General features: G+C 44.8%; 1 protein-coding gene across 1 annotated transcript in view; it reads left to right on the top strand.

Moving 5' to 3' along the window:
- The window catches only part of MYO3B (myosin IIIB), a 426,227-nt gene that overhangs the window by 102,970 nt on the left and 301,051 nt on the right, over window positions 1–22,206 (top strand). The window contains 1 exon segment of the mRNA XM_015407261.1: window positions 11,887–11,952. Coding sequence (XP_015262747.1) covers window positions 11,887–11,952 — 66 coding nt within the window.

Genomic DNA, 22,206 nt, shown 5'->3' with positions numbered 1-22,206 from the left:
CCCTGTTTGGAGGGAAAGTAATTCTCTTCGTTTCAGGAGGATAACCGTGTTGGTCTGCAGCATCAAAGACTGCAGCACCTTATAGCCAAACAATATTTTGTGGGTATAAACTTTTGAGAGTCAAAGCTACTAGATATCTGACAAAGGGAGCTTTGACCCTTGGAAGCTTATACCCTGAAAATCTTGTTGGTCTCTAAGTCATTCCTGGACTTGAATCTACTAGCTCTTATGTTGGACCTTGTCCCTTCTTCCCAGTTCTTGTAGATCTAACACAAGTCTTGCCTTCATATTGAAATGAAGCAACAGTGGGGCTTACTCCCTGGAAGGTATCTTTAGGACCGCATCCTTTATTTCTTTCTTCGTATAGACAAGTCTCCCTGAGCAGTTCATCTTAGCCACTCATGCTTATCTAGCCCAGGACCATTGGAATCATTACTTTCCCACTGGTGAATATTCTCTGGCCACCATGGCACCGCTGTTCCTAAGGCAAGTGAGAAAGAACACCTGCATGTCTGTTGGTCATGATTCTTCTGTCGGTCATTGGGTGTCCTGGAGTGGAATGTCAGCTGTCCCCTCTTATATTTGAATAGGGTGCTTTAGAAATATTGGGTGGAGCTCTTCTATAGTTGCTTTGATTCCAGGTGAGAAAATGTGCGCTGGTATGAAGGAAGTAGCAAGAGCTCACCTGCTTTACAATTTATATTGTCTTTATGATCTGTTCCCAGTAACGAAAGGAAGCTGCTATACGTCTGTCTCTTTTGAATGCTACCCTAAGAGGAGGATCCACTGGGGCTTTGGACCTGAGTAGGGACCCCACTCCTGGAACTGACAAACAAAGGGGAAATAGTACACTATATCCAGGGGTCATTTTGTAGAAAAAGAGGTGCATGAGCTCATTCGCATAATATTAGCATAATTTATCTGCATATGCCACACCCCCTGACATCACCGGAAGTGTGTCAGAAGGCAACACCCACCGCTCAGGCTCCACTGGACTGTTTTGGATTGCTAGCTATGGGGGGGGGATGCACACATCTGCCCTCACAGAGGAGGAAGAGCTTGTACCTGAATAAACCTTGGCCTTAAAGGCGCCACTGTACTCTTCTGGATTGCTATCTATGGGGGGGGGGGGCTCTGCAACTTACCTGGCTGCTTCTTGCTCCTTGGGGCCCAGGGCTGCTGGGAGCAGGGGGTGGGGCTTGTTGCATGTGCCCACCCCCTGGGCTGTTTACTGCCGGAGCTCCGCTCCTGTGCGTTCCTGCAGGAAATGACCCCTGACTATATCTATTTTCAAAGAGGAAGTAGCAATATGACAGAAAGGGGAGAAATGGTGTGTGTGTCTGAGGAAGAATTTCCGCCCTTGTCCAAAACGAATAGCATTCATGCTACTGTTGCTATCCTTTGCTTGTTAATGCCCAGAACTATTCCAAAATGCATTTTGCATAAATACAGTACACCCATACAGATGACCAAGTGACCCCCAGGTAATCTCTTTCTGTATGCTAACATGTGTAGTAAAATGGTTGTCAGTATATCCATACAATGGGTTGGATCCAACCATCTTTTGCCCACCCACCCCTTGAATGAAACACAACACAGGTTATGGGTTAAACTGGGAATTTTATTTATCCGTAAGCTGATCTGCATCAATACATTAAAGCACGGGTTGCCTTGGGCCTGCATAGCAAGCCTACTAATAGGGCAAACCCGCCCTGGCCCTGAGCCAGGTCTGGGATCCTTCTGGACCTTATTCATCACGGCCCGCACGCCAGTGCATAGAGGGGAAGGAAGGGCACATTCCAGCCCATGGCTGCAAAGCCTTAAGGCTTGTCATATGCTCCCCCACCCCGAAGAGGCCCCCAACTGAGTCACCCTGACTGCACAGCCCATAGGCACCCAGTATTAGGACCCCCCTATCGCTGATAGAGTGCTTGCCAGTTCCAAATTCCCTCAAACCGTGCTTTTCCCGCCAACCATCTTTTTTGCTGGTGGACTGGATGGGCCTTTAGCCTGATCCAACACTGGCGTCTCTTATGTTCTTTTTTTTATTTTTATAAAGGCTTTATTTACTCTCCTAAAAAGGAGAGGTATTTCGCTTAAATAGAAAAATAAGGAGGGTATATAGTGGGAGAAAGAGAAAGCTGAGTGATATATTAACTTGTAAATTAATCTGTTAGTAATGTCCAAATTATCTTCTTAGGCTTCTTCTGTGTGCAGTCAAACTTCTTTCTTCAAACCAGTTAAAGGTGTTATCTATATTAGTATATTAGTAGTGTTCATTCGATGCTCTGTTAGTTAAAGTTTCCTCAAGGCGCATTCAGAACCGCTCCTTCGCGTGCTGGCTTCTTTTAAATTCCCAATTTCATGGAGGGGCTTCTTCTGTTTCCCTCTCTCCGGCTTTTCCAGTCATCCTCCGGGTCGCTGTTAACGCTTCCATTTCATATACTGTAAATCTTCACTCTTTCATGCTCTTTCATGCCCTTTCCAAAAATCTCTAGCTCTGAGAATGGATTTTCTTTTTTTTTTTTAAATTCCAGTTTCACTTTTAAACGCTGCCATTCTCTTCGCTGGGTCTTCCTCCGCAACTGTTGACTTTTAAAAGCGCTTATAAGGCACTTTCTCGCTGTCACAGTTCAGCTTTTCTCACAGTTCCCGGCCAAAGTACAGCCATAAACATTCCAAACATTAATCAGCCGGTTCTCACGAAAAAGCAAACGCCCAGACCGGAAGTTCCTCCCTTCTTCTCCGCTTGTCTTTTAGCCCAGCTCCGACATCTTATTATTTTTGTTTACTTTTAATAAAGTTCTTAAAACGCACCCCAAAGAAACAGAAATTTTCTCGCTTTATTTCAAATGCATCAAAACAAGTCACTACTACTCGCACAGTCCTTCCCCCCCCCTTTATTCTCTCGCTAACTAAGTTAGAGGGTTTACCTCCTCGTCTTTTCCGCTGGGGGGGGGAGCGCTCTTAATTCTTTTTCTTCACATTTGACAACTCACAGTTTAGCCGATCTTTTCTTTTTTCATTTCATCAGTTGTTCGCTTTATCACTCGGTGACGTCTGGTGGCTCCGCTAAACCCCATACGGGGTCGCTCACGCAGCAAGGTCCATTGGGGCAGGGCATGGCAAGAGACTCAATTTCTGACCGCTCGGCCGAGAAAGAGACTCCCCCCTAGTGCGCCCTAATGCGCCCCGGATCCGAGCCCCTCTCTTTCTGAGGGGCTCGTTTGGGTCTCCGCTCGCGCGGATTCCCTCCTCCACCGCGGGCGTGTGAGACGCCCACGGGAGCGACCCGAGGATGCGTCCGCCATTCGCGGGAGCCAAACCGGAAGTCGCGTCTCTTATGTTCTTATGAGGAGGGAGTGATCACCAAATTTGTTATGCCTAGGCATCAAGGGACCTGCGAGATGGGGGGGGGCAGTAGTAAGGAGGGGAATTGGATGAGTTTGTGTAAAAAAGCTGGCTCAATTCAACGTTCTTGCAGAATTTAGCACTTGTTAACCTGCTATGATTTGGGGATATGAAAGCGTATGGCAGCCTAATGCTGAGCCCTTCTTTAAAGTAATCCAATAGACACAAAGGAAAAGTTTATCACCATACTGCCCTGCCATCGCCACATCCATTTTGGTAGCCGTGCTGGAAAGACCACGGGCTGAAGTAGATGGGTCAGGAAGAGCCAATGATTAGGATCTACTACTACCAGTCTTTTAAAATGATTGTGAAATTGTATTTATTGTATTTTATATTATTCTGTACTGTTTTAATGTTTTAACTTGGGCATTCACGCCCCCTGTGAGCCGCCCTGAGCCTTCGGGGAGGGCGGGGTATAAATTTAAAGATAAATAAAAAAATAAATTAAAGAAGCTGCAGGTGGCAGCTTTGAAAACTAGAAGCTGGTTAGGAGATGATGTTTAAACCTTTCCTCCCCACCTCTTTAATTATTTACACAGCCCCTCTGAAGAAAGACTGCCGAGAGCCACCACAGGCCCTCCCAGACACAGATACTCTCTGGCAGTGTTCCCTCTAAGCTGAGTTAGTGTGAGCTAGCTCACAGTTTTTTTATCCTCCGGCTCACACATTTTTGTCTTAGCTCAGGAAGGGGTGGCTCCAGAGCAAACTAATTTATGCAGTAGCCAAACTGCCTGCTCACAACTTTTATGCCAGTAGCTCACAAAGTAGAATTTTTGCTCACAGGACTCCATAGCTTAGAGGGAACATTGCTCTCTGGTCCCCACTAATCTCACCCAGATCCAACCCCAACACTGTATGAAAATAAGCTGCATGACTTGCCTAGCTCCATGAGCCCCAAGGGTGACTAGTAGGATTGCTGATCTCCAGGTAGCACTCTGCAGCTTTGGATGCAGTACATAGATCTACGTAGTGTGCCACTCTGTCAAACAGTGGCCAAAAATACCAGGTGCCATCACGAGGTCCATTGGTGGGGCTCCATGAGTAAGCTCCATGCTTACTCAAACCACTCAAACTGAGAGCCAGTTGGGTGTAGTGGTTAAGTACGCGGATTCTGATCTGGGAGAACCAGGTTCGATTCCCCACTCCTCCACTTGCAGCTGCTGGATGACCTTGGGCAAGCCACAGTTCTGTCAGAGCTGTCCTTGAAAGAGCAGTTCTCGAAAGAGCTCTCTCAGCCCCGCCTACCTCACAGGGTGTCTGTTGTGGGGAGGGGAAAGGAAAGGAGTTTGTAAGCCGCTCTGAGACTCCGAGTGAAGGGCAGGGTATAAACCCAATCTCCTCCTCCTCATTCTGTGGTGAGAAAGGATGGAGAAATGACAAGAGAAACACAAAATGGAAACAAATGGAAACTGAGAAAGTGAAAAGGCTTGGAGGTAAAAATGCTATAGCTTAGCACCCAAACTGCAGGAAAACCTCCATGTGAGAAGACCCTTAATGATTTTGCAGAAATCATTGGATAATTCATGACTACTTAAGTCCAAACGCCACAATTTCACACTGGGTTCTCATATATTTGCTGGAAGTGCAAAATGGAACTCCAGAGAGGATCCAGCTACCTGCCAACCACCACCATTCTCTGGAACTTCTGGAACTTTGTGCATCTCCCAAAATGCATCTCACAATGCCATGAGGGCAGGGTCCAACCCACTCACATCACCAACATCTCACCCCCCATGAAAGTATGGTTTTCTTTCACTGAATGACTGGTTTTGAACACATGAAGCTGCCTTATATTGTATCAGACCATCGAAGTCAGTATTGTCTACTCGAGACTGGCAGTGGCTCTTCAAGGTCTCAAGCAGAGGTCATTCATATCACCTCCTACCTCTTCTCCTTTTAGCTGGAGATGCCAGGGATTGAACCTGGGGCCTTCTGCATGCAAAGCGGCTCTACCACTGAGCCACAGCCCCTCCCCCAGTTTTTTTGAGACTGACATGGTAGGAAATAATAAATGAAAGCTCTTAATGAAACCAACAGGCTTTACCATAAAGGCTGTACCATCCCACATGATATCAAGGTTTTTTGGAGTGCATATTACCCAGCAATGATCTGAGGACAGAAGGTTACTTGCAACACAGCATATAACCCTCTGTTATTGATGGCTTTGTCCTTGTATCAGTGGATGGTGTAATACTTCATTAGTATCCAACTGCTGTAGCGGCCTTTAACACACATTCACACACAAGCTAAATATCCATCTCAGGGTAATTGCCCCATCTACATCTTTCATGCAGACTTTCTGCCAGTGTAACATTAAATCAGCGCCTGTATAAGTGGCACCATCATCAGAATCTCAAGGACAAGATGGGTTCATTTTATGGCATCAGGTCTCAAAAATACATACAAGAATCTGACATACATTTTTGTACAGGCTCAGCCAGTATGGTTACATTATATGAAATCATTCTCTTCTGGCACATGCGTGCACACACACACACACATACACACAAAATATGACTGGCTAAGTAGTATTGCTCAGATTTGTACTCATTCTTTGCAGTTCCGTCAACTTTATTACAGTGAATATCCCTGCTGTAATTTCCCCTGCTTTCCCTTAGATGGGTAGGGAACAACTGCCGACCAGTTATCCTGTTATGCACTACAGAGGCCAGTCACCTACGGTAGTGTGGTAGAAGGAATTTCATGGCTAGATACTACAGACGACCAGTTTCTGACAGAATAATAGAATATGAGATGATGTAGGACATGTAACCATCAATTGTATTGCTGATGGCTAGTGTTCTGATCTCTATTATTTCCTAATCTTTCTTAGAAGTAATGAGTACTATAATTAATAGAATTTTGGTGGCTGAAGAATTTCAGCCTATTATATTTTACAAACATGAGCTGGTTGTAAATATGCTGCTGTTTGGGTTGCCAGCCATTGGCAACCAGTAAGAGATGGAGGAGCAGGAATTAAGTTGACACAACGTCACTTCTGGCAGATAACTGGAAATTATATCAACATGTTGACATGGCACTCTAGGAATCCCCCAAAAGTCTACGGTTTTACCATAAAGTTTTGGGGAAATCCTAGAGTGTCACACCAACACACTGATGTCATTTATTTGGGCTATTTGCCAGAAATGACATTGTCCCATTGGCATGACTTCAGTGTCCTGCTCACTTTTCCACCACCACACTACCAAGTGATGGCCAGCAGACCAGGCAGAGGGTGGGAGATCTGGCAACCCTACCTACTGCACAGGAGACCAACAAACATGAGGTACCTCCTTTGATCTAATTACCTAATTCTGCAAGTACAGAACAATATTTCATTCTCTTTTTTCCATGGGGCTTAGACAACAGCAGCTCTTTCCTGTCACAAGACACAGAGTCAGAGGCCTTTTTCTCAGGTATGATGAAGTTTAAACTTCAGCAAGGACCAAATGTTTAGCAAGGATCGGGAATTAAGTTCTTCCATGATTCTCTAGAAACTAATTAGCAGTCCTGGGTGTCAGCTTTGAAGACTGAGGAAGTGTTGTGGGGGAGAGCATCACTCTAACCCTTCCCTTGTGTGCCTCCCTTCCATGAACTATGTACTGCAGAGTGGCACACTGAACAGTACGATGGTTGCCTCCATTCAGAAGCTGAAAGAGATAGCCCTCCTTAGCTATTTGCTGACCATGTTCCTTTAAAAAAATACTGCAACATGCTATGCATCTCCTGTAGGGCTTCTGGGACTCTTTGAAGATTATGGCCCCCTGAGAGGCAGTCTACAAATATGGGGATAAATGGGAGGCATTTAGGATTTTAGGCAGCCTCTTCTCCCAAATTGCAATAGCTTCTGACAGCAAGCAGAGGAAAGTTGTTTTACAGTGTTTGCTTCACCCTGAGGCTAAAATCCCAGATCCTCTGTTTCTTGCCCCAAGACCATAAAAAAGTGGCACCCAGCAAATAGAAGTCAAGCCTAACATTTAGGAGTTAGCTGATGTCTGTCGAGTACAATGGTCTCTTTGAATGTGTGCCTGAGATCTGTGGATCATATCACTATATCTAATTCTCAGCATGTTCCCATCTGTGAATACTTAAATCCAGAAACTGGAGGCATGAACAGACAAGGTAAATCTTTCTGCAAACCTGAGGAAAACCCCAGGGTTGCAAAAAATCTGCAGTCTTAAAAAAACACATTGAGGAGTTACCCATCTAAAAATAGATGCAGTGCCTGTACTTTTAAGAAATATCTGAGATTTCAGTGGTCATTGTGTGGGTTGTGAGGCAACCAAGACAATATTACCAACCTCCAAACTTTGGTTTTTCTCCGTAAAAGACAGGGGTGGGGAGCTGGGCCCTTTCGAGAGCTATTTTGCCCTCCCAGCCCACCACTGTCCCCTTTCCCTTTTGCCCTGGAGGCCCATTCTGCATCTAGCATTTGCTCCTCTGGTTTACCAAACCCACACTGGAACAGAAATTCCCCTCTACATTGCATGTCACTTTCACTTTCTTTGATTGTTGGATTTGATGGTAGCCTCCACACTGCAAGCTGGTTTCACTTCCTTTGACTTCTCGGTTTTATGGTACTATTTGCATAGATTTATGGCCATTTTATGGCCATTCCGTGATGACTCTGCAGTCAGTACGACATTGGCCTGGGGTGTTTGAATGTGGTTTTGAGCCACATCTTTTTCTGTTCCAGTGTGGGTTTTGTAAAATAACGGAGTAAATGCAAGATGCAGAATGGGCCACAGTTTCAGCAAGTTCAGACCCCATTAGCCTATATTTGAAGCTGGGATTTTTTTGTCCCAATGTGCATCACCGTCACTTAGCAGCGTTGAACTTCATTTGCCACATTGTTGCCCATTCATGCAGTTTGTGGAGGTCCTCTTGGAGCACTTCACAGTCAGCTGTGGTTTTCACCATCCTGAATAATTTTTTTGTCATCTGCAAACTTGGCCACTACACTACTCACCCCTAGTTCCAGATCATTTATGCAATTTGTGCGACTCACCCAGGTATGAGCGTGGCTATCCACACAACTCGATCAACTTGGCCAGTCCCAGCAGCAGCTACCAAACAACTCACCTGAGCTACTTGCTACTGGATGACTTTTGCAACTTGGGCAGACTTCTCCCAGGGAGAAGCTGCCAGAAGGAGGAAAGGAGAGAGAAAGCTGGAAGCCAGTGTGGTATCAGACTAGGATCTGGGAAAGACCCACATTTCAGTCCCCACTCTGCCATGGACGCTTGCTTGGTGACCTTGGTCACTCTCAGCCTAATCTAGTTCACAGGGCTGTAAGGATAAAATGGAGGAGTGGAAAATGTTGTAAGCTGCTTTGGGTTGCCATTGGGGACAGCAGTGGGGTATAATTGAAGTAAATAAATGATAAATAAAGCTGAAGACTCTGGGGGCAGATAAAAGAACGATGGTTGATGAGTGCAACGGAGTTAAGGAAGCAAGGAAAGGAAGAGGATATTGGAGTTGCCAGGAGGAGAGAAAGAGGAAATAGTGTGGGTAAGAGGATACAAGGGAAAATGAAGTGAGCCCCTCAAGTCATTGTGGGTTCCCCACTTGTGTTTCACATGTTACAAGCCTATTTGCCACCTGAGACCTGCCTTGGTCCTCTTCCTGCTTGAGCCCTCCCTTTGGGCTGTTGAGTTCACTCTTTTCTGATGGTGGCTTTCTGAGAGCCAGTTTGGTGTAGTGGTTAAGTGCGTGGACTCTAATCTGGGAGAACCGGGTTTGATTCCTCACTCCTCCACTTGCACCTGGCTGGATGACCTTAGGCAAGCCATAACTCTGGCACAGCTGTTCTTGAAAAAGAGCAGTTTCTGTCAAGAGTTCTCTCAGCCCCACCTACCTCACAGGGTGTCTGTTGTGGGGAGGGGAAGGGAAAGGAGCTTGTAAGCCGCTCTGAGACACCTTTGGGTAGTGAAGGGCGGGGTATAAATCCAATCCTCCTCCTCCTCCTCCTCCTTCTTCGTCTTCTTCTTCGTCGTCTGTGTTCTGGGACATCCTCCCCAAGGAGGTGCAGGGAGGCCGCCCCTATGTTTTTCAGCTTCTGTAAGAAGTCTGTTCTTTTTAGGTGGGAATTCTGCAGTTAATTTCATAACAAGGATGTTATTTTGAGGGAAGGTTGGGTTGCTGTGTTTTTCTTGTTTGGGTTTTTTGCAGGGCTCTAGTCGGGGGGGAGCTCTCAGGTACGGAGCTCCGGAAGAGAACCTCTAGGGGGCGGGGTGGTCACGTGGTGAAGCCCCGCCCCCTTCTTTACCCCGCCCTCTGCTTCGATCCTCATTCCGTTTGGGAATGAGGATGAAGCAGGAGGGTAAGTAGCCGGGCCTTCTGACACACTTCCGGTGATGTCAGGGGGTGTGGCCTTCTGTCACTTCCGGTGATGTCAGGGGGCGTGGCATATGCAAATAAGTTATGCTAATGAGTTATGCTAATGAGCTCCGGCAGCTCTTTTTCTACAACAAGACCCCTGGTTTTTTGTATTGTCTCTTAAATCACCTTAAGTTGCCATAATTGATGGAAAATGCGATATATAGAAAAGTAAATAAATTGTGTTTTTTTTTTGACAATAATAGGGAGGTGATTGTGGATTAAAGGTTAAGAAACACTGGGTCAGGTGATACCAGTGGCCCAGACAGCCTAATTCTATAAAGTTTCTGATTCTGGTTTTTCAGTCTGAGTTGCTTTTGGCCGTCTTCCTTACCTAACAGCTGCAGCCCTGACACAGAATTTATAGAGCTGAGGCAGGTACATGTCTTCCTGTGGTTTCTGAATTCACCTCTGCAGCAGATTGTATTTGTATGCACCGCGATTGATTCTCTGATGCAGGAGGTGATATGAACCTATTTAATGGAACACGGGACTCTGCATTAGTGTCACTGAATATAACCCGGCACATTACTTCCTAATAGTAAATGTGATAAATGATGCATATCCTGAAAGTATTTTGGATTTCCCCCTCTCGTTATGTGCTGGTTTTCTACCCAAAGTGAAAAGTAATAATACATTCAGCTCAGATGACATGACAAACTGCAGTGAAATAGGATAGTTTAAATTGTTTCGAACAGATATAGATGAATGAAAATGGACCATTTATTACAAGGCCATAATGTCTTCACTACATTTTTATTTGTTTTGTGTGTGTGTGTGTGTGTGTGTGTAAGGGTGGCAGACGTTTTAAATTCAAATAGCTTTTCTAACATGTATGCTCATTTGCAGCATTCCAGTTTACGCTGTGTTTGGGACTCTTCCTTGGTTTTAAATTTCCAAAATTATTGTCAAACAGTATCTTATGGTTATAGGTTACTCTGAATTTGGCAAGGGTTAGGACAGGGTCTACAAACTTGCATCTACTTACACATGCATAGAAACATTCAAGGAGTGAAATGGGAAGAGATCAAGCTGTAGTTCCCTCCTGAGATCCCTCCCTTCCGACTAGATTAGCAATAACAGTTTAACCTGCCAGGTGCTGGCAAAACAATTGAGTACTCTGTTAATACTCTTTACTATTGAAATATTTGGGAGAAAATAAGGACCAAACTTAATGATATGATTTTTGGTGAGTTAGGTCCAGGATTCTTGGACCCGACTCACTTTCTATGCAGGCGCATAGCATTTTCAGAGAATGTAATCCTAAAAACTGTCAGGAGATGGATTTGGCAGTATGTGGGGGGAGGGTCTCCTGCCTTCCTCCCCTTTCGGTTTTTTTGAGCTGAAATGGCCCCAGAGGGGTATTTGCATAGGTTTGGAGCTGCATGTGTACACAATACTCCATGTATAACTTCAGCAAATAACACCCTTGTTCCGATTCAGCTCAGGAAAATTGGGGGCGGGTTGGGGCAGGAACCATGTCTCCCCCTGCACTGTAGTTCTGAGACAAACTGAGCTCCTGCTGGCTTGGGGGGGGGGAACTGGACCTGACTCACCAAAAAACAATTTGTGTAGCCAACTCTAGGCAGTGTTAAACAACGGGGTTGGATCCAACCAGGTTTTCTGTTAGCAAAAAAGGGTAGAGTGGGTTCCCTTTGATTACCAAAAAGGTTAATCTGGGGTTCATGGCTTCTGCGTAGACAAAAGACATTGGGGGGGGGGCTGAATGAAAAAGTTGGCTGGATCTAAATACCCACTGACAGTGAACAATTTATTTATTTTATTTGACTTATACCCCACCCTCCCTGCAAAGCAGTCTCAGGGCGGTTTACAAACTGTATAAGGACATTAAAACAAGATTGATAAAATTGCAATACAATCCCCATGTAATAAATTATAAAGTGCTAGTACAATTAACATAATGATGGCTGACGTGTGCAGCAATCACAATATGCTGACAGCTGCTCTGGGTCGCGTCAGGCTGTTGATGGTTCAATGTTACTGTTGATGGTGGTGTTGGGGCCAGGTCCTCACTCTAGGTGGTTTGATTTAGTTCAACTGTTCTTATGAAATACAGTTTGTCCTTTTTCCCCCTAGGAATCCTCCTCCTACTTTATTGCAGCCTGAAATATGGTCCAGAGGATTCAACCACTTCATTTCACAGTGAGTATCCCTTTCTCCTTTTATTTTGCTTATTCAGCAAGGCCTTACAGAATGATACGATATGTGAAAAGGGTTTACTTGTTCATCTGTCTTGCCTAAAAATCTTCATATGATCTACAGCATTAGATAATGATAATTACTGTGAATGGTAGACATACGCACCATGTTTTCCTCACTGGTAAGTGAGCATTCCATTGGAATTTTGAGCATTGCAGATTGGGCCTAAGCAGATCCATGGGCATAGGAAATATTGTACATCTTGATGAGTTGCCAGTGTTGCATCTCAAGAATATTTATCACCACTTACTCCACGGGTGAACATCTCAGTGTGAGTAAGGTCCATTCTGTATATGATGAGTTTTATGTATATTTTTGTTAAATTTATGGAGTGCTCAGTTTGTATATTACCACTGAGGAAGGCTTTTAGCCAAAACATGTTTGGTATTGGTTCTTGTATATGGATATAATTTGTACCTTTTAATCTGTATTTATATGATTGGACATTTGTCTTTCTATTAGGTATTGGTAGTTATATACAGAATCACAGGATTGTGGCTTTTAAATGATATTTTAGCACTTTTGAATGTATAGTTAAATTATATATGATGGCTGCGGTCACACGGAGCATTAGCCATGCTACAGAGACGGAAGATAGGTGGATTTTCCGGGCGCGATCACAGCGCCACATCTGGGAAGCGTAGAGCTCCCGTGGCGAACCCGAGGCTTCCTGCCAAAGACGCGGGGTAAAAAACTAGTACCTCTGAGGTACTAGTTTCCAGAAACCGGGGGGCAAGGGTGGGTGCCGCTTCTTTGCTGCGCCTCAGGATTGTCCTGTGATTGGCACCTCCCCCCTAACCGTGGGACCTCGACGGGACCTCGACGGGACGTCTGATCGCGCAACCGCACATTATTTTGCTCTGGGGCAAACAGCCCCCCCCCCCCGCATTTTCCTGCCCGTGTGACTGGGGCCGATATTTTGTATATTAGCTATATATATGTGTGTGTGTGGCTATATTTTAGTTTCTTTTTTTTGTCTCAACCTTTTTGGTTACTTTTTGTGTGTGTAGGGTTCTGTTTTTCTCCCCCTTTTTTGGTTGCATTCAAATTCCATAAGTATGCCAAATGGTACAATTTTATATTCTAACTTAAGCTGTAAATTATGCATTTTATATTGGTAGAGAGTAAAATAAATTTAGGTTTGATAGGAAATAATTGCATGTTTACCCCAATTTCATTTTTTCCATGGAAAAATGTGGAATCATGGCTTCAACATTTCTAGAAGTTTTATATCCCCAGAGAAGGAGTCTTGACAGGCACCAGCTTGCTACTGCAATTCTTCCAGGAAGGAAAAAAAGTCTGCATTTAAAGACGGACATAATATGAATTAAGGACCTTTTCCCCCAGTAGGTCATGCTATCTGTGTACAGAGAAGCCAGTACACAGACTTAGAGAGCAATCCAAAGCAGGTCTATGTAAGATCCTATTCAGGTCTATTCAATGGGACTTATTCCTAGGAAAGTATATGTTCTTAGGATTGTGCTGTTGGTGGCTTAGTGGAATCGAGCCATTTATAGAGGCACAATGAACAACATACCATGAAAGAAACCAAAATACACTACCATGAGGAAATGGAAGGCAGTAGAATAGAAGAAACAGAATGCCTGAGACAAACATATGGGCTGTAAGAATACATAAACTATGCAGAGAAGAAGTAATTAGTTGTTTGCTGACTGGAAAGTATCAACCATCCTTCAGTATAAAGAGCTGAACATATTAGAGAGATAAACTTTTTTGTGTGTGAGTATTGTGTGTGTGGGTGTATGTGCTTGTGAGCCTGGAAGTCATGGGCTGATTTCGCACTAGAGCGGCCTCGATGTTGCGCCGCCGTTTGCCCCGATACTATTGGTCAATTTCACACCCGAAGCCGCAGGGCTGTATTTGACCTGCGGCTTCGCCCGATTTCCTCTGCAGTTTCGTGATCCTCAAAAAACAGGATCACGAAACTGCGGGGGAAATCGGGCAAAGCCGCAAGTCAAAATGCAGCCCTGCAGCTTCGGGTGTGAAATTGACCAATAGTATCGGGGCAAATGGCGGCGCAACATTGAGGCAGCTCTAGTGCGAAATCAGCCATGGTGACTTCTGGTGACCCCAAGTGGGGCTAGGACATTTCAGAGAGGTGGCTTGATAAGCTGCCTCTGCGTCCCGGCCCTGGTATTCCTTGGAGGTCACCCTTCCAAGTACTTGTCAGGGACGGCCCTGCTCAGCTTCTGAGATCTGGCAAGATCAGGCTTGCCTGGGCTATCTAGGTCAGGGCATTAGAGAGGCAAACTTAATGCATTGGACACAAAGGAACAGAAAAGCCAGTAATAAAAGAATAGAACAAGAGGAATAATAGTAAAATGTTGTGTGATAATGCAATTGAGTATGGAATATCCCATAGCTTTTAGCCCTTCTAACAAACCCTCTAGTCTGCTCTAGTTTAAAGCAAAGCCCCATAAGTTACTCAGCTTTCGCCTTTCAGAGGGTCAGGATCCTGGGCCCAGAGCACCACCAAAGGAAATTTGGCTTACTTATTCCCTCCAACTAACTGGACTCACCCTGGACTTTTCCACATGTTTTTCCCCCCATGGATTCTGTCCCCCTACTGTTTTGGTTTGTTGTGCCCAAACTGATTCTAATGCTTGTGGATCGACTGCCAAGAAAATCAAGAGTAAGTCTAGTGTGCAGAAAAGCCCTGTTGTGAATCCCCCCCCCCCACACCTTTTATTTGATCAGGGTTAGCACTGGTGAACAAGGAAAGGGCTGAATAGCTTATTTTGTCCAGAATCTGTTGAAGCTGGGCAGATATTGGGCTGTGAGTTTTGGTGGGGATCCTGTAAATAGAATGACTCAGTTTTCCTCAGAACTGGTGTGCATAAAATCCGAGTTTTGGGAAATCTAGAATTTGATCCTCAAAGTGGAACTATTCTCATCTGAAAGCTGATGAAAATGCATTGAAGCATTCTTGTGATATTTGGATATCTCCTCTTCCTTAATTTTTAAAAAAGTAATACAAAAGCATCAGGCCATACAGCATTCAACCTTTTGTCCATTAGTGATAATTGCCTCATTTATATGCATCAGTTCTTCATTTGTCAGGATCTGACTTGTGACACCTTAGTTTTGATAAATTAAAAGCAATGATTGTAACAAGGCCATTCTGTCTGTTATCCATATGTTAGGACCTTGCCTGATGGCTTTGTCACCTTTGTGATGAGTGGTTGACTTTTCAATAATTTCATTATCTACCCCTTTACTGCTGCCAAATACTATTTGCATAACAAGCTTATCTGGTTCAAGTTTGATCCAGACCTGTGTAGCTACACAAAAAAAAACCCCATGCATCTTCAGATGAGTGTATTTCTGAATGTTGTCAATACTATTATTGTTTCTTGCTAGCACCACTAAACCCTTTTATAATATCCTAAGCAGGCGTTTGCTGGTGTTGTTTAGTCACACAGTCGAGTCCAACTCATCACACCAGGCCCTCCTGTCTTCTGCCGTCCCCCGGAGTTTGCTCAATTTTATGTTTGTTGCATCAGTAACACTGTCTAAACATCTCATCCTTTGTTGTCCCCTTCTTCTTTTGCCTTCAATCTTTCCCAGCATCAGGGTCTTCTCCAGGGAGTGCTCCCTTCTCATTTGGCGGCTAAAGTATTTCAGCTTCAGCTTCAGTATCTGGCCTTCCAGGGAACAGTCGGGGTAGATTTCCTCTAGGATTGATTGATTTGATCCCCTTGCAGTCCAAGGGACTCTCAAGTGTCTTATCCAGCACCAAAAATCAAAAGCATCTATTCTTTGGACCATAAGGTCTTCCTTACGGTCCAACTCTCGCAGCCATACATTACTACTAGGAATACCATCACTTTGACTATGCAGACTTTTGTTGGCAAGGTGATGTCTCTCAGGGGTCATTTTTTTGGGGGGGACGCGGGGGGACGCCATCCCCCCGGGTGAGGTGCGGGAGGGCGGGGCCTGGAGCTCCCTGCTGGTGCCCGCTGGAGGTTGCCGCCGGCTGTGGGGAGGACACACTTCCAGTGATGTCAAGGGGTGTGGCATATGCTAATGAGTTATGCTAATGAGTCCCCCTAGCTCTTTTTCTACGAAATGACCCCCGATGTCTCTACTTTTTATTATGCTGTCTAGGTTTGCCATCACTTTCCTCCCAAGGAGCAGGCGTCTTTTAATTCCATGGCTGCTGTCACCGTCTGCCGTGATCTTGGATCCCAGGAACGTGAAGTCTGTCACTGCTTCCATGACTTCCCCTTCTATTTGCCAAGGAGTGATGGGGCCAGATGCCATGATCTTAGTTTTTTTGATGTTGAGATTCAAGCCGACTTTTGCATTCTCCTCTTTCACCTTGAGCAAGAGATTCTTTAGGTCCTCTTCACTTTCTGCCATTAAAGTGGTATCATCTGCACATCTGAGGTTGTTGATATTTTTCCTGGCAATCTTAATTCTGGCTTGTGATTCATCCAGGCCGGCATTTTGCATGATGTACTCTGCATATAAATTAAATAAGCAGGGTGACAATATACATCCTTGCTGTACTCCTTTTCCTATTCTAAACCAATTAGTTGTTCCATGTCTGGTTCTAACTGTCACTTCTTGACCCTTATACAGGTTTCTCAGGAGACATGTGAGGTGGTCTGGTACTCCCATCTCTTTAAGGACTTGCCACAGTTTGTTGTGATCCACACAATCAAAGGCTTTAGCATAGTCAATGTGTTTTTCTGGTACTCCCTTGCTTTCTCCATAATCCAGCGAATGTTGGCAATTTGATCTCTCGTTCCTCTACCTCTTTGAAACCCAGCTTGTACTTCTGGCAGTTCTCTGTCCAGGTACTGCTGAAGCCTAGCTTGTAGGAACTTGAGCACGACCTTGCTAGCATGTGAAATGAGTGAAATTGTGTGATAGCTTGAACATTCCTTGGCATTGCCCTTCTTTGGGATTGGAATGTAAACTGACCTTTTCCAATCCCATGGCCACTGTGGCATCTTCCAAATTTGCTGGCATATGGAGTGCAGCACTTTAAAACCATTGGAGTCACTGGGCTTAAAAGGGTGTTAACTCAGTTTAGGATGGCACTATGAAAATTTCATTCAGAGCAAATGCTGTAATTCAAATGTCACTTTTTAAAATTCCATATGGGTAGCTATGTTAGACTGTAGCAGCAACAGGAATCCAGTGGCACCAGTGGACACGAACAAAATATACTCCAGCATAAGCTTTTGTGAGTCAGAACTCATTTTATCAAATGCGTGAAGTGTACATTTGTAAGGTAAATGGCTTCATATTCACAACAGAAAGTGAGGGTGGGAAGGGGGGAAGAAACACCTTTTTGTAGAGAAGCCTCTTCTTATTGTTAAAAATGCATTTGTACAGTTCAGCCACTCACTGTCACTTAGGGATGCCAGCCTCCAGGTGGGACCTGGGGATCCCCTGGAATTACAGCTCATCTCCAGACTACAGAGATCAGTTCCCCTGGAGAAAATGGCTGCTTAAGTGGGTGGACTCTATGGCATCCTCCCCAGGCACCACCCCCTGATCTCCAGGAATTTCCCCTACGCCCCCATCCCACTTCTCAGCAGGGTTGGTTCACTGCCTAAATGACTCACCCTGAGCATAGAGGGATTCCTACAAGGCATAAGGAACTCCATTTCCTTGCCCCTTTCACAGGCACCAATGGAGGCCCGCGCACATTCACCTTTTCCCTTCAGCTCATGTTCCTTCAATGAGCAGGGGAAGAAGGGCTGGGTGGGGTTATTAGAAGTATGCACAGCCTTTCTGTTCCATGTGGCAGCCTGGTATGCTAAGTGTTCGCATGCGCTATAGTAGTAAAGGGATAGGTTTCTGGGATATCCTAGAGATCCCTGCGCATGTGGGCTTGTACCTACTGTGGACTGAGTTGTTCCCATCATTATGAGCTATAATAACCCTGAAGGAGATAGCTGGCATCTTGAGATAACCGTTCTGGGATTCACCATGATTTGCAGCCTTCTGGTGTTACAAAATTCCTGGGGGGAAATTGGCTGTATGTATTTTGAAACAGTACCACCAAATTAATGGAAAAAAATGTTCTGACAATATTTTCCCGTTATTTGCCTCAGCATATTTTCTTGAGGTGACAAGAGGTTAATATGTAATGGAATCAGAAGGATCCAATAAGCTTTGTTTACATTACCTCAAAAATAGTAATTTTAATTAACTGAGCAATGATATCTCCAGGGACAGGCACTTATTTTAAATTTATTGAACTCATGATTAGCTATCATGTGGCTTCTTGAATTAATTAGGCTCTCAGAAACTGGGGGGGGGGACACCTCACCAAGGAATTATGATGCAGTGTACAGATACAAAATTAGAGGATTTAAAGGTGCTTATATTTGTCACAGCAACTTTGCATGAATTCTGACAATGATTTTTTGCCCATGCAAGATGGGCATTAAGTTTAGATTGAGTGGGATGTGTGTGTGTGTTTAAAACCGTAGCCCCAAAGATGTAAATGTTAGTTTTGCCATTAAAAAATATTTTCACATGGTTGACCACAAAAGGCAGGAAGATATGGAAGCAACAGAAGAAGAATGGATTCAAGTATTATGTTTCCAATGTCCTTTTCACTCACACCAATAATGAGATGCACAATAGTCAGAAAAGGTAAAGGGAGTACCAATCAGAGGAACAGCAAATAATTTATTTCATGTATGTTCACCACAGATTAGATACAGGGATGACACAGATTTCATGATGAACCTGTTTAGCTGGTGAACACGCCATTTTGACAGCCACAGTCAGTCATGAACACTGCCTCAGGTTCCTAGTTCATTGACATACAACTCAAACAGCTGTTGTGCAATAGTTGTTGTGGCAAGTTTCATTTCAGTTTGTTTTGTGGGTACTTTTGCGTCAGTGTAGTAGCTGAAATCGATTATCCCCCACAGTCATGGATGTTTAGGTCAGTTAATTAAATAATGTGTGTGTACATAAAAATGTACATGTGTGAAGTAACCTCAAGAGATAGCCAGTTTGGTGTGGAGGTTAAGAGTGGCGGACTCTAAGCTGGAGAACTGGGTTTTGTTCCCCACTGCTCCACATTTATTTATTTATTTATTAGATTTTTATCCCGCCCTCCTGCCGAAGCAGCTCAGGGCGGCTTACAACAATTAAAAACCAGTAGAATTAATACGGAACATCTAAAAACAGTCATTAACAATAACAATAAAATTACAATAAAACAGTACAATTTACACATGGCGGCCATCCATATAAAGTGCTAGAATGATTGGTCTGGGCTATTGAACGCTTGGCAAAACAGCTCCGTCTTTACTGCTCTGCGGAATTGGTGGAGATCCCGCAGAGCGCGGATTTCATGTGGGAGCTGATTCCACCATATTGGTGCAGTTAGGGAAAACGCCCTGGTTCTTGTAGTTGTTAATTTGGCGTCCCTAGGGCCAGGGGGGACTAAACGGTTCTGCAATTCGGATCTCAGTGCTCTTGGGGGAACGTACGGGGAAAGGCGGTCCCGTAGGTAGACAGGCCCCAGACCATAAAGGGCTTTAAAGGTGATAACCAGCACCTTGAAGCATATCCGGAATGCTATTGGCAGCCAGTGCAGCGACCTCAGCACAGGTTGGATGTGCTCCCTCACCGGGAGACCCATCAACAACCTGGCCGCGGCATTCTGCACCAGCCGCAGCTTCCGAAGTTGCCCCAAGGGCAGCCCCATGTAGAGAGCATTGCAGTAGTCCAACCTCGAGGTGACCATAGCATGGATCACTGATGCCAGATCATTGCGTTCGAGGAAGGGGACCAACTGCCTAATCAGCCTTAGATGGTAAAAGGCTGCCTTGGCAGTGGCTGCTACCTGGGCCTCCATTGTCAAGGAAGCATCCAGGAGCACTCCCAAGCTCCTGACCCTCGGAGCTGGCACCAATGGCGCCCCACCGAAGTCCGGAAGTGGAACCCCTACCCACGTACCACTCCAATTCAGGCATAGGACCTCCGTCTTCGTCGGATTCAGTTTCAGTCGACTCAGCCTAAGCCAGTTCGCTACGTCCCGCATGCAGCTAGATGGGTGACCGTGAGTCAGTCACAGTTCTGTCAGAGCTGTTCTCTCAAGAGCAGTTGTCTCAGAGCTCTCTCAGCCCCACCTACCTCACAGGGTGTCTGTTGTGGGGAGAGGAAGGGAAGGAGATTGTAAACCGCTCTGAGACTCCGAGTGAAGAGTGGGATATAAATCCAGTTCTCTTCTTCCTCCATGAATAGCCAAGAGAATTGTTTTTTAAGTTTATATAATTACTGGCTGACAGGGGACCTCTTGGTGATCCTCCCAGTCCACTACCCTGACTCAATGGATCAATGGCGGGAAATGGGGGGGGGATTATAACAATTAATGCTTGGATGTTACTTCTTGTTTTGGAAGAAGTGACATCACAATGCTCTAGTAATTTTCAGATTCCTCTATGGTTCTTAGTACCTAGAAAGCTGTCATGTAACTTCCAGTTTGAGATCAGAATGCTCTAGGACAGGGGTGTCGACCTAATTAGTTATAAGTGCCAGATCTGACATAAATGTCACTTTGTTGGGCCAGGCCATGTGTACCATAAAATGTAACACAAGGTACTGGAGATATAAAATTTATAAAGATGATTTCAGATGCTGAATGGCAATAGCAGGAGTAATTGGATTAGGTGTGATATGCAGAGGGGTGGAGATATCAGCATTGGTGTGATATTCAGAGGCGTGGAGATATCAGCATTGGTAATGAGACAGGAAACCTAGGTCTCAATTTGGTACAGGAGGATTCAGTCCAGGAGGATGCAAAGAATAAATGGAAATAAGTCTGAAGAAGTGAGCAGTGACTCACAAAAGCACATACCCTATGACAATTTTGTTAGTCTTTAAAAGTGCTACTGGACTCTTACTCTTTCTACTACTATTAGAAACCACAACATTCAAGAACCAGTGGGGAAACATTTTAATCTTCCAGGGCATTCAGTTGCTGACCTAAGAGTAGCAGTTCTCTTACAAAGGAATTTCAAAGGGAGATTAGAAAGAGAGACTGCTGAATTGCAACTCATCATGAAGCTCAAGACAATACAAACTCTTGGACTGAACTGAGACCTAGGTTTCTTCTCTCATGACCAATGCCTGCTATTGTCTTTTGGTGTCTGAAATCACTTCATTCTCCAAGATATAAGGACAGATGGACTCACATTCCAGTTGTATCTGAAGAAGTGAGCAGTTCGGATTCGACTGGCTTTCGAGCAAGGGAACCTTTACTTTTTTACTATTTCCCTCCCCCCTCCCTCCCTCCCCTCTTTCTGAAGAAGACATGTGCTTGCCCACAAAAGTTAGGGCTGCCAAATGCCCCCGGGGGCCGGATTTCCCCCCGCTTTCGAGCCCTGATTTCAGCCCCCACGGAATCGAGGCCCGGGGGAACCCCACCCCCGTGTGCACGTCACCTGGATGTGACATCACACGCTGGGGCGGGGCCACTCTATGTTTTCCCCTCAAATGGCTGTGGCCCCGCCCCAGCGTGTGACGTCACATCCGGGTGACATAGATGTGGCGCGTGCGTACTTTGTGCGTGCGCGCACCGGGAGATGGCCAGTGATCCCCCGCTGAGGAGGTAAGAGAGATTTGGCAACCCTAACAAAAGTCTATACCTGGAAGAAAAATATTTTTTGTCTTAAACACAGGGCACTCTTTTTCCCTCTAAAATCTGGAATAAAACATTGCTGGTCTTCTTAAAAGTCCCATGAGTCACCCCCCCCGGGTCTTTTTCTCCCCCTCCCTCCCCAGATCTTGGGTGAGGGGTATTATCCTTGAGAATTTCATCCCAGTTTTTTTTTGGGGGGGGGGCAACAAAAGTTTCCCTGCAACTAATGGAAAACGAACAAGAAATACAGTAGTGTAATGGGTCAAATAACTAATAAAGAAAATGGCAATGAAATAATCAATGCAACAATTAATTCTGAGAACTGAAAAGGCTTTAGGCTATACAAGATAGCCAGCTTGTATGACTGGCTAAGAATACATTCATTTGCAAGCTTGTTTTATCTTCAGATCTGATCCTGAGCCTCTCTGCATTTTCAAATGTGTTGCATCATTCTAGACTGTAGCAAAACTTCACTGAGAATTCTCCTTCAGGCGTATTTAATAAGTCATTTGAGTTTGGTGATTAGGGATGCTCGAACTCCTGATGAATGAGCT

This window comes from Gekko japonicus, unplaced genomic scaffold, assembly GCF_001447785.1.
Source record: "Gekko japonicus isolate JY-2015 unplaced genomic scaffold, Gekko_japonicus_V1.1 scaffold66, whole genome shotgun sequence".
Classification (NCBI taxonomy): Eukaryota; Metazoa; Chordata; class Lepidosauria; order Squamata; family Gekkonidae; genus Gekko; species Gekko japonicus.
Note: the sequence above shows the minus strand (reverse complement) of the source record. Positions and strands in the feature narration are given on the sequence as shown.